The 12,390-nt window shown below is 29.5% G+C and overlaps 2 protein-coding genes and 1 long non-coding RNA gene across 3 annotated transcripts in view; 2 read left to right on the forward strand and 1 right to left on the reverse strand.

Moving 5' to 3' along the window:
- Nucleotides 1-12,390, forward strand: part of Nup133 (nuclear pore complex protein Nup133) — an 89,091-nt gene that overhangs the window by 56,977 nt on the left and 19,724 nt on the right. The window contains exons 17-21 of the mRNA XM_067284535.1: nucleotides 117-276; nucleotides 1,951-2,060; nucleotides 2,445-2,551; nucleotides 6,744-6,843; nucleotides 7,082-7,201. Of these exons, the coding sequence (XP_067140636.1) occupies nucleotides 117-276; nucleotides 1,951-2,060; nucleotides 2,445-2,551; nucleotides 6,744-6,843; nucleotides 7,082-7,201 (597 nt within the window). The remainder of the gene's footprint in view (nucleotides 1-116; nucleotides 277-1,950; nucleotides 2,061-2,444; nucleotides 2,552-6,743; nucleotides 6,844-7,081; nucleotides 7,202-12,390) is intronic.
- Nucleotides 9,590-9,957, forward strand: LOC136986915 (uncharacterized). The gene is made up of 2 exons (XR_010882554.1): nucleotides 9,590-9,667; nucleotides 9,785-9,957. It is a non-coding gene; the product is annotated as an uncharacterized lncRNA (long non-coding RNA).
- LOC136986911 (uncharacterized) lies at nucleotides 9,943-12,122 on the reverse strand. Its single transcript, XM_067284546.1, has 7 exons — nucleotides 11,921-12,122; nucleotides 11,681-11,841; nucleotides 11,476-11,605; nucleotides 11,142-11,285; nucleotides 10,481-10,788; nucleotides 10,266-10,414; nucleotides 9,943-10,196 (listed from the first exon to the last, which is right to left on the reverse strand). The coding sequence occupies exons 1-7, from the start codon at nucleotides 12,062-12,064 to the stop codon at nucleotides 9,973-9,975; spliced, it is 1,260 nt and encodes a 419-aa protein (XP_067140647.1). The 5' UTR covers nucleotides 12,065-12,122; the 3' UTR covers nucleotides 9,943-9,972.

The following is a 12,390-nucleotide window of genomic DNA, read 5'->3' on the forward strand; positions in this document are numbered from 1 at the left end:
ATTCCTTATGTTTCATGCATTAGTACTGTTCTATTTGTATTAAAATGTATGAAAACAGTTTTTATTACAAAATACATGTCTTGAAATTAATTTAATGGCTTATTTTTCATTTTTAGGTCAAAAGCCAAGAAATTATAAATAATTTAGTTATGCAGTCATCTGTAGATTTTTCTGAATCTACTTCTGTTTTAGATACAGCTGTGATTACAATGAGTGAAGAATTTATTGATGATTATCCAGCTTCTGATCCACGTTGGGCAGAATCTATTCCTGATGGTAATAAAATAATTTTAATTTACACAGATAATAATAATAATTATATGCTTTTAACTTAAACAGATTATGTACATCAACATAATGAAATAGCAAATATAATACATTAAAAGCTTCCCTGGAACACAAACTTCCACACACTCGGGAACCATAATACAAATGCATTCTTTAAACAGTCATAGAAAACAACACACAAAATATACTGTGACCATGCCATATTCACATAAAACAAATCATCAAAACAGATCAGATATCACATTCTTTGACAAAGAAAACAAAATCACATACACCACAGACATAGCTATACCAGATACAAAATACATACATTGAAAAAATTAATAAATACTTAGAACTTGTCCATAAAATAAAGTATCTGTTGAGAATAGATTAAGTATGTATTCTGTCCCTAGTCTTTTCTTGCACATACATTACACAAAAGTCTCGAAACAAGTCTCGTCATTCTATTTTTCATGAAAGGTTAGATGCTTAAGAGCAATTGACACACATGCTTTTTTGTGGATTGCAGTTAAAGGAGGATACTTTTTAATTTTGTTGACATCTAAGACTCTGGAGGTTCTTGGAAGATCCAAACATGCCACTATTTCCAAAGAAAAGCATTTGTCATAATGTGTAAGAAATGTTGCTTGGTTTTTCTGACAGTTGGTTAACACTGGTGGTCTTCCTGACTGTTTTCTTGTTCCATATATGGCTAAATTTTGTAGGAAGGTGTTCACAACAATCTTTAAATGTCCTGTAGCAGCAACAATTTGTGCTTCCATTTTTCCATATTGTTTCCTTCCCACAATTTTTCCTCTTTCAAACTCAGATAGTTCTTTACCATTTGGCATGTTTGTTGTTATCTATTTGCTCCTGTACTGAGTGATAATTGATGTTAAATTAACCTGATTAAAGCTAGAGTTGTGTGAAAATTCTTTCTTTATTTCCTATTGTTATTTGACGAATCCCAAGGATGTGTATTATTCATAGTATTGATCTTATACTTTTGTCCGAGATGCTGTGTGTTGAATTAAGTAACAGACCATGAAACCCATATTCTATTTGATCTTTTTACAAACTTTTTTTATGCAAATGTTTTCCTATACTATCTATTCTTATTATCTTGTTCATACATAGTAATTATAACAAGTTATCACACTTTTTACAGTGACTTTAGACTCTTGTCCAACCTGTATTTTCAATGCTTTAAAACAGTTTAGGAGACTTACATATTTTATAACTACATCTACAATGAATTATTAATGGAAATAAAACAAAAGGAATGAAAAAATAAAAATAGAATTGGGGAGACGAAATTTCTTAAACTGCTTATGAGTTGACATGTTTTCATTGGTAAATTTAGCGGTGTGAAGCATGTGATGTAGATTACATAGCATTTTTATTTATTTTTTCTTAATATTCTGTGAATTTTATATGGGAGAAATTATCGGAAATTAGTTTATGGAATTGCATAATTTAAGTTAAACAAAAATTTTTATTATTAAATATTTTAATATCTTTCAAAATCTTGTCTATTCTTTTAATAAATAATATATTTTAGAGAAATAATATTAGTTAATGTATTTCAAATTTTATTGTTGAATAACTTTATTAATTATTATTATTATTTTTATTTTTTTTTTCTTTCTTCTTAAATCAGTTAAATTTGCTTTATTTAAGTTTCTTCTAGTGTATCAACTTCACTTATTTTACTTCATCAGCTGGAAGATAAAATTAAAGCTCATGATTGCTTTGTTAATTTCATCAAATCTGTTGAATTGTGGGATAAGGTAATAAAATTTCTTAATTCTTTAAATTGTTTTAGAACTTTAGATTATCCTTTTTATCTGAAAAATAATTTATATATTATTATTTTTTAATTTTATAGACTAGAAAGATATTGTGCATGTTTCTCAAAATATATTTGAATGCAGATAAATGAAAAACAATATTTTACTATTGTTATTATATGTATAAATCCAGTTATAAATTAATCCTTTAAAATTATTTCAAAGAACATTAGACTGCTGTCTTTATCACCTCTGCCTCTATTCAGCCTTTAAAATAATAATAATTACAACATTATAATTTATATAATATAATAAACACAAATTATTTAAATTAAATTTGTTAAAATATTAGATATTTTTTCAATATTTATTATTTTTTACTAGTTAACCACAGTGAAAATAAGAGGAATATCAATGTATACAACTTTATTATTGTGTGAACATGTTGAGAAATTAGTAGCTGCTCTATATTTGAGAACATTACATAGCAGGTATGTTTAGATTTATGTTTGAATATTGGAATACAGTGGAACCTCGGTATATGACCTTAATCAGTTCCTGATGTTTGGACTTATACCAAATAGGACATTTATCAAACCAACCTTTCCCATAAGAAGTAATGTAAAAATGATTAATCTGCTCTCATGTAAAAAAAAAAACTCCTCTTGATATGATATATTAATGGGGTTGTAAAATAAGTGAAACACTGTTTGAGCACATTAATAAAAAAATTAATTTTATTATAGATTTTTAGTTATTACAGTAATAATCACAAATAACTGCTTCTGATACTCTGTCTCCAACACACTGTTTTTCAGTTATCCAAAGCAAAAGCAACTTCTCAACATGATCTAATATCTCCGATCTCTGTTTAGAAATTGATTTAACCCCTTTAATAATGTCTTTATTTGTCACGATTGTAGATATCGTCATTCTCGGAATACGGTATGCAACAGTTAAATCTCGAACATGCATTCCACCTTCATATTTCTCAACAATCTCTTTTTTCAGTTCCATTGTGATTCTAGTCATTTTTTTAGATTTCGGTTGCTTTTCATTTGCCTTTTTGAAATTCATGATTAATAAAAATAATAAAGTTTTACTTACAAATTAAAATCAGAAGAAATTTAACAAAGCTATAGACTGTGGCACCACAAACGTCTAGTCTGGTCTAGTACACCGATAGTGCTACTTGTTTATAGATGGTGCATATAATTGTGAGATCTGAATTTTATCAGATCCACTTTTTGTAATAATTTGTCTTAGGAATTTTCCCCTAGTATAAACATCCTGTTGAAAAACGGCCCTGGACGAGAAACTATGCATCCCGGCCAAATAACCATCAACAATCCTTTGTCTTTAGCTTGTAACCTGAATAGTCTTGCAACATTAGTTTATAGTTACCGTTAGAACTCGTTGCATGTTATTAGTCCCGGGAACACCTATGACACAAATCGTCATCCGCTTACGATCACATGATCTATTTTCCCAGGCAAAAAGTATAAAAGCCACTTCTTCCACCCCCTCAGGGGAGTCTCCTATCATCTGCCGGACATAACGCAGTCGCTTGTCGTCACCGACTCGGACCTTCTCCGACGTCTCCGCGTTCAGTCGCGAACATATATAAAACTGTGCCTAATTGGATACTAATCTCCCCATCAAGGAAATCAAGTGTTAACTCTCTAAGGAACTAAATTGAGGTATGAACCGCAAATGTAAGCTCTCTCTCGACCCCTACGCGCTTTAGGGAATTTAGTCAGGTTTTGTAGTTGTGTCCATTGTTATATCTTAATAAATCTTGTTTTATTGTTAAATGGTCTCCTCCTTGTCTCGAATATCGCTTTGCCTTATCGTCGACCCCATCCGTCTCCCTCCTATCCACTCGCATAACGCGTTACGATCAGAAACGAACAGCCATCCTTGACAAGTGAACCGGAAACGGGAGATACGACATCCTCTTACCTCCCCGTTTTACATATTGGTGACCATCGAGAGGGGTTTCGACTCTTTCGGACCCCCCGAAGTCACATAATTGAATTAAGTCGTATACCGAGCAAAATTTGTTTCGTCCAAACAGGACGTATTTCGAATTGGACATATTCTAAAGCAGACGTATACTGAGGTATCACTGTATGCCATTTTATAATTAAAATTTTTCTTATATAATTACATATTTAACATTTTTATCATAATCAATTCTTTAACATTTTATAAAACATGATCTCACATAATAATTTTATTCCAATAAGAATTTATAATGTAGTTCTAAAATTAGTATTTAATGATAATAATTAGATTAATTTATTAATAATATATTATTTATTAAAAAGATATGTATTCTATACGCTGAAAACTTGTGTAATATGTTTTTAAATCTTCAATTGTATTATATAAAAATGAAATCTGCAATTGTATTTTTCAAAAATAGTATCTACATAGAAAATCATATTCTAGGAAAGTTAAAATTTCTATTCTAAAGAATTGCTTTTCCCGAGACTGCATGTTATTTTCTGAATGCTTTCCATAATCCAAATTGGATCTGATTAGATTTATATGTAGCACTAGAGAATATAATTATTTTCTTAAGAATGAATTCTTAATAAATTATACTAGGAGCTGTACTGTATTTTAATTCAAAATTATTTTTTTAGTATAAATCTTCATTTTCTGGTATTTTTATTTACCATTATGTAAAATTATTTTAATAAGAATGCAGCAATTTATTATGAAAATATATAGTAATAAATTTTATAATTATATTTTTATGTTAACAACTATTATAAAATTAATTAATTTTATTACTAAATAAATTCTCTATTTCGTTCTAAAATATTATATTTACGATATATATTTATATCAAGTGTGAAATTTAATAATACAGTGGAAACTCAATATAATGAAATCCATTAAAATGGTTTATTATAAAGTATTTTCATTAAAACATTTTAATGAAATTTTCATCCTAAAGTTGTAATGGAAAAATTGGTTGGATGATTCAAATACTGTACTATATTTGAGCTTTGCTGTAATTTTAAGATATTTAATGCATAGTAACTGAATAAGCAGTTACAGGATATAAAATACACAGTATGTGAAAAATTTGTACAAAATATGCATACCTATTGCGTTATAAAGTATGATGTAATTGAAATTTGTTTGCATTTTGTAGACCATCATTCATCCAGTTGCCTATATAATATTGAAGGAGTCATTTTATATATATATATATATATATATATATATATATATATTTTTGCAGTCTTCTGTTAATAAATAATGTCATATTTTCCTTATGCAATTAATAGCTTTGGTTAAGGATAAAATTTTAGATTTATTAATATTGTTATTTCCACTGTCTTCACATTCAAGTAATGATGACCTAATTGTCATTTTCTGAAAAATGTTCACTTGTTTGTAAAGCATCATCTATGTTAATGGGGTCATCAATGTTGATATTTTATGGTAAAATCTGATCAGACCACAAATGTTCAGCATTTAGTTCCTGTTCTTTGTTAGCAAATGAAATAGATGGTTCTTTATTGAAGGGTTCTGAATGGCAAAGACAGATAATACTTTTGAGGAGATGAAAGAAAATAAGTACAGCAAAGACTGTGGAAGATGCTTTTAGTAGGGGAGCCAGCATCAGCTTAAAATTGATATTAAATTAATCTACTTATTAAGCTCAGAAATTACTCCTATATTTTTTCCTTTATATAGAAAACCTAAGTAAATGTACATGTACTGTACACACTTGTGTTTCTAATTAGATTTTAAGCTTACTTGATTTTTAGCAGTGAAAATGTGGGTGGGCCATAGCCTACTCAGCCTTTCCGGTTCCAGAACCACTGTAAAGTACTAAAACATTAATGTATTGCATGTAGAAATCCAGTTTCATTCTCTCTTTGTTCATAGGAAATTTTTTCATTATGAAGTTTTATTTATATATTATTTTATCTAGAAAATCCATTTTGTTGTGAAGTATTTTTTGTTATGGAGCAGGGTGGGCAACCTTTGGCATGCCAATGACTTTTTCTAACATGCATACCAAGGGCTCACCTTAAAAATAAATATTCGATAGCTTCACACAATTGTATATTTTAACTTAATAGAATATGATTTTTATCAAAGTAGAGCAATACTAAATAAAAGTGTAATAAAAAAACAAATACTCTGTACTATCAACTGTTTTAGTAATAATAAGTAATAAGAAAATGAAACAAATATCCTTTTTCCAATAAATCTGTCTGTGCAGTTTACAAGCAGAGTTGTCAGTTAGCAGAAAATCTGTTAAATCTTGTTTTTCTTTTGCATTAGCTGCCACTAGACTAAATAATAATATACTCTCAGAAATTTTGGTTGGCATATGAGAAAATTTTGCATCATAGATGAAGCAATTTTAGAATGCACACTTAAAAAGGTTGCTTAGAGTAATTTATTACACAGTTTTCAAAGCCATATTAAAATACATTACACCAAGCAAGTTGTGATTATCTTTTCATTATAAAGAGCTTTGACTGAATAATATTTTATAATGAATTGAATTTGCAATTTACAAACAAAATTTATAATAATAATAACCTTTTTAGAATTTTATCAAGTGCGAACTAATTAATGCAAGTTAATTTAATGTTATTTATTTTTTGTTATTGACTTAAATAATAATTTTTATTAATTTCTTTTAAGGTATAACGAAATACTAGAATCGGCAATAAAGTCAGTTTTAATACACAGGAAAAGTGAAGTTGCTGGGAATTTAACATATCAAGATGTTTTTTATTGCCAAGTAATATTTTTAATGATTATGTCAGATTATCCATATGTTATGTTGCTTTATAATTTATATCAATTATATATTTTAATAATTCGTAAAAAATATTTTTTTATTTATTTGATTGTAAATATGTAATTGATTTAAACATTGCATAAAATTTTGAATAATAATATGAAGTAGCATAATAAAATTAATATAAAATCATATAATATTTATTCCATGTAAACAGTTGTGAACACTTATTTATTAGGTTTCTGCCATAAATGAGATATTTCCATTTTTAATCAAATGGGAAGAAGCACAGCTAGACAGAGATATCACAGCTTCAAATATTTTCGAGATAATAACATCTGTTAATCAGATATTTTTGGTAAGATTATTTAAAATATAAACATTATTTTATTTTTATTTTTGATATATTAACTACTGCAATGGAAAGTACAGTAGAACCCCGATTAACTAAGGTTCTGTATTATTTGAGGCAAATCTGTAAGTGAATGCACTACATTTCTTATGTAATTCATAAAAGAAAGTTCAAAATGGTAACATGTATTAAAAAATTATTTGTTTCTGTCACCTTTTATCATTCAACTTTAATATGATTCAGTAGGAGATAAATCATTTGTATTAAAGTATAATTACAATAATACAAGTTTTTATTCTTAAAACTATTGTACACAGGAAAAGTGAAGTTGCTGGGAATTTAACATATCAAGATTTATATATATAAATGCTTGTTTCTTTGTCAAGTCCCTGCCAATTTTTTGCATCCTAATATAATGTGCTGCGTAGTCTTTGGTCATACAAAGGCGACATTTCCCATTCAGTGGCTCCTTTAATATGTCACATTGATATTGTTGTGTCATTACAGCCTGGTCATGTATAGCAAATATTAATGATTCAACTCTTGGGGCTATTTGTTGCTTTTTAATCCTTTGAATGGATTCGCAAGCTCTCTGTCTGTATTGCCCTGATCCAATACCCTTTTAAGAAATTGACCGTGTAATTGTTGACTTTTCCATACATCATTATGCCACTTTATTATTGATTTTTTAATTTCTTTATCTGTATATGTATTTCCTCGTGGTAAATGTAATTCACCTTCTATCTCTTGTGCTTTTATTATTATTGAGTATTTATCTCTATCTATATCATGCTTTACTATTACTTTAATCAGATGATCACTTTCCTCTTTTAGGTATTGGTTGTATTTAACTATTTGTGCTTTATACATGTACTCTATATTTAATAGTCCTCTTCTTCCCTGATTTACTGGCAAATACAGCCTTTCTACTTCTGCTTTTTGCTGATGTGTTTTTTTAACTGCTAGTAGCTTTAGTATTTTGACATTTATTATTATTATTTCATTACAGTGTATGTATTATTTGAGAACAAATTTTATATTAATATTCAAAATATTTATTAAACAGTAGACAACACTACACCACACCAGGATATAGTTAACAACGTACCCAGAACCGATAACCGGTGTGCACATTTCATTCCGAAAAAAGCTTTTATGACATTCCATCAGCTGTTCGTTATAATGCCTGAAGGAGAACTCTGGTGGAGTTTGAAAATGTTTGCCTTAGGGTGCGACTATGCAGACGCGAATTTAGTAGCGAGCGAGAGGTTGCGAGCGATATAGTTCTCGCAAAGGAGAACCATGCACAAGCGAGAAGCGAGAAATCTCGCTGGCGAGAGCGAATTTCTGGTTCTCGCACATATCTGACAGGTTTTGATATTTCTCGCGTCTCGCCAGTTCTCGCTGAACGGTGCGCATGCGCCTTCGTAAAGGAGTACAAAATGGCTTCTTCCAGTGAGCAAGACGGCGGACCAGCCATAAAAGAAAAATTGATAAATAACGTTTATTTACACCCAGAAATATGGGATAAACGACTTCCTGATCACAGGAATCGAAACGTTTTATATGCAAAGTGGAATCAGATAGCTGAAGACACTCAATTAGACGGTAAGTTTCTGTTTAGTAGCGTATATAAGTATGTAAGTTCTGGTATAAAATAAGCTTATTTTATACCAGAAACACTTGACATAAAAAATAGAGAATAAAGATTCCGTAGCGTGTATAATCTGTTTAATATATGCTCAGAATTTTTATTACTTCGTTACATCGCGTCGTCGGATATACCGTGCTTTTCTTTGTCTCAGGACACGTGCAATATAACTAAAAGCTCTTGTAATTAATGTCGAAATATAAAACTTGATTATTTATGAGTTAAATTATACAGTAGTTGTTAATAAATTAGTTTTTATATTTGCAGTAACCAGATGCAAGAAGTTATGGAAAAATCTCTGTGATCAGTTCCGGGCTATCCACAACAGCTTGCCAAGGAGTGGAAGTGGCTTAGAAGCCAAAAAGCCTAAATGGATCTTTTATTCACAGTTACAGTTTTTAGCTGATGTGGTAGAAGCTAGAGAGTAAGAATCTTTACATTAATATTTTAAAATAATGATAAATAAATTTTATTTTATTAGTAGTTTTCTAAGGTACAAGTAGAACATTTCATACAATAGTATTATTATACTTATTTTCCAGAACACAATCAAATATTTCAGAAACTGAAATAAATGAAAATATGGAACCAACTGCATCAGAAGTATGTATTCTTTTTGTAATCTTTAAAATTATTTTTTATTGTTCTATTTCTAAATCTCAACAAATACTTCAGATTTTAGAAAATATTGCTATGGGTTGTGATGTGAATATAGAAGAAGTTTCACCGTCCACATCACATCCTCATCCTCATCCTCATCCAAAGAAGAGGAAAACATCCTTTCCAGAACAGTTACTAAAAGAAATTAGTAATGTAAATAGGTGAGAATATATTTTCTATGTACAGAACAATTTTATATGTAATAATTGTCAAAATCTGTTTGACAAAATTTTATAAAAAATTACAATTCAGAACATTAAAAATTTATTTCTTTTCAGAGAATTGAATGAATGTCAAGGGAGTCCTTTCGCACTATATCTTGACACCTTAATGAAGCAAGTGCCATCAAAAAAAAGAAGATTGTGCGAAAGGACGGTTATTGATATAGTGAATAGTTTTATTGATGATGTGTCAGATTAATAATTATTAATAAACATTACTTTTTAAACAATTTTTGTTTATTTAATCAATATATATTATTCCATTGCCAAGATACATTTCCTTCTGAAACAAAATATATGGCAAATTTATCTCTAATATCTCCTGCCAATTTTGAAAAATTGCGTGATACATTTTGTTTAAATGGTTTCCATTGCTCACACAATTCATCTGTGCGCCATGAACCTTCGCAAAATACACCATTAGTATCTAAATAGTCTCTGTATCCTTCTGGGCAATATGCTGCTTCATCTAGAAGACACATTAATACTATAAATACAAAATATAACAAATAAAAATAATTATTGTAACAAATGATACCTGATAAATTATTCTCAGTGATCATAAAATTGTGCAGCACAACAGCTGCTTTTATTACTTTATCTACGTTATCTGGTGCTAAAGCAATGGGCCTTCGAAAAATTCTCCATCGGTTGGCAAGTATACCAAAGGCACATTCAATACAACGCCTACAAATACATTAATTATTTGTATCTAGAATTATAACTATTAATGTAAAAAAAATATAAATATACCTTGCTCGACTTAAGCGATAATTAAACACACTCTGCAAAGGGGACAGTTGTCTACCAGGATACGGTCTCATAAAATCTGGGCGTAGTTGAAATGCTTCATCTCCTATCAACACATGTGGAGATAAAGTATTTGAATTAGGCAGAATACTTGAACTTGGTATCCCCAATGTTCCATTTTTCAATTTTCTGCCTAGTACTGACGCCTTCAGAACTCCTCCATCAGAAAATGAGCCATATGCACCAATATCAACAGCCAAGAATCTGCAATGTGCATCAGCAATGCCTAACAATATAATGGAGTTAGTTCCCTGGAAGAAATTTAAACAAATTAAAATTCTTGAATTTTATCTATTTCAGATTTCTTGACATGGTTGAGCATTAATAATTTTATCATAATTTTTAACAAGCTTTTAAAATAGTATATAGATAGGTCAATAGAACACAATTCCTTGATTGAAAGTATTAATATCTTCATTTGTACATTACAATTGTCTTTAAAAACTTTATCCATCAGAAATTGTTTCTCTAAATCATAAATAACTGATAAATATATTCATTATCTGTTTACTCTATATGTTATAAAATGCATTATGAGAAACTAATGTTTTAAAATAAGATTAAAAGATTGCATTGCAAGTTATTCATTCTTTTTGAAAATCACCTTATAATTGTAAAATTGAGAGCCACTATTTGCAGGCTGCTGAATGTTGACATGCTTGCCATCAACTGCTCCACAGCAATTTGGGAATTGCCATAATTTTTCAAATTCTATGGCAGACTTCCTCCATATCTGTTCAGTAGGTTCCTGCAAGGAATGCACAATACAGCAGATATATTTCAGAATAAACTAATGCTATATATATATATATTAAAATAAAATGCAGTGCAAATGTATGGAATTATCACAATACTTAATTACAATTATGTATGAAATTTTACATAGCATTGTAGTGTATATTTTCTATGTTATATACCAGACATACATGAATACTCACGGGAATGTATTTTTCTCTAAGTGTATCCCAAATAACTTGGCAAGTTTCTGGAATAATTTTTTGGATTGTGGAGAATCCTACATAAAATGCATAGGCTAAAGACTTGTAAGAGTCTCCAGTTGCCAAAAATCTAGAAAAGCATTTAATTAGTTGATAAATTATTTAATTCTAAATTTTTATCTGAACTATTATATTCGAATTTTACCTTAATGTAATCGCTAAACGTTCACCAGGAGAAATCGACTCATTATTACTATATTTTTGTAATCGATCAGCCGTCAGCCGTAATAACTGATCGAACTGTGACGGAGCCATCCGTAAATAGTTCCGAAAAAATGAGGAATGATTATTTCTCATGTCTTTCATCTATATATAAAAAGATTTTTGTTTTAATATTATTCAAACTACAGACAAACATGAAATTATACAAATTCTATTTTCTTACCAAATTATTATAATGTCCTTTAGCTTTTCGCTGTTTCCATAGAGGATGAACACCATATCGTCGTTTTATTTTTATTTCTTCGTGCAGTAATCCTAATAATAACAACTTTTTTTTTGCTAGTAACAAGCGTCGATGTCGAACCATTTTGTGTTTTATTTGTATATAACAATAGCTTTACTCGGCAAGTTCGACGAGAACACGTGACTCATTAACTCCACGCCTCTTTCTCTCGTTCGCTCGCGCGCTGTGTGGTCGTATAATCGAGAGCGAGAAACAAAAGGGAGCGAGAAATGTCATCACCTCTTCTCGCCACTTATTCTCGCTCTCTCCGAAAATTCGCTCGCTCGCGTCTGCATAGTCTCACCCTTAGTTTTTTGTTTCTGTGCACACCGGTTAGTGGTTCTGGATATGTTGTTACCTTTATTAAATTTATTGTTCTTGCTATTACTTGTTTTTTATTGTAATAATTT

Source organism: Centruroides vittatus, unplaced genomic scaffold, assembly GCF_030686945.1.
Source record: "Centruroides vittatus isolate TY-2023 unplaced genomic scaffold, ASM3068694v2 scaffold_1323, whole genome shotgun sequence".
Classification (NCBI taxonomy): Eukaryota; Metazoa; Arthropoda; class Arachnida; order Scorpiones; family Buthidae; genus Centruroides; species Centruroides vittatus.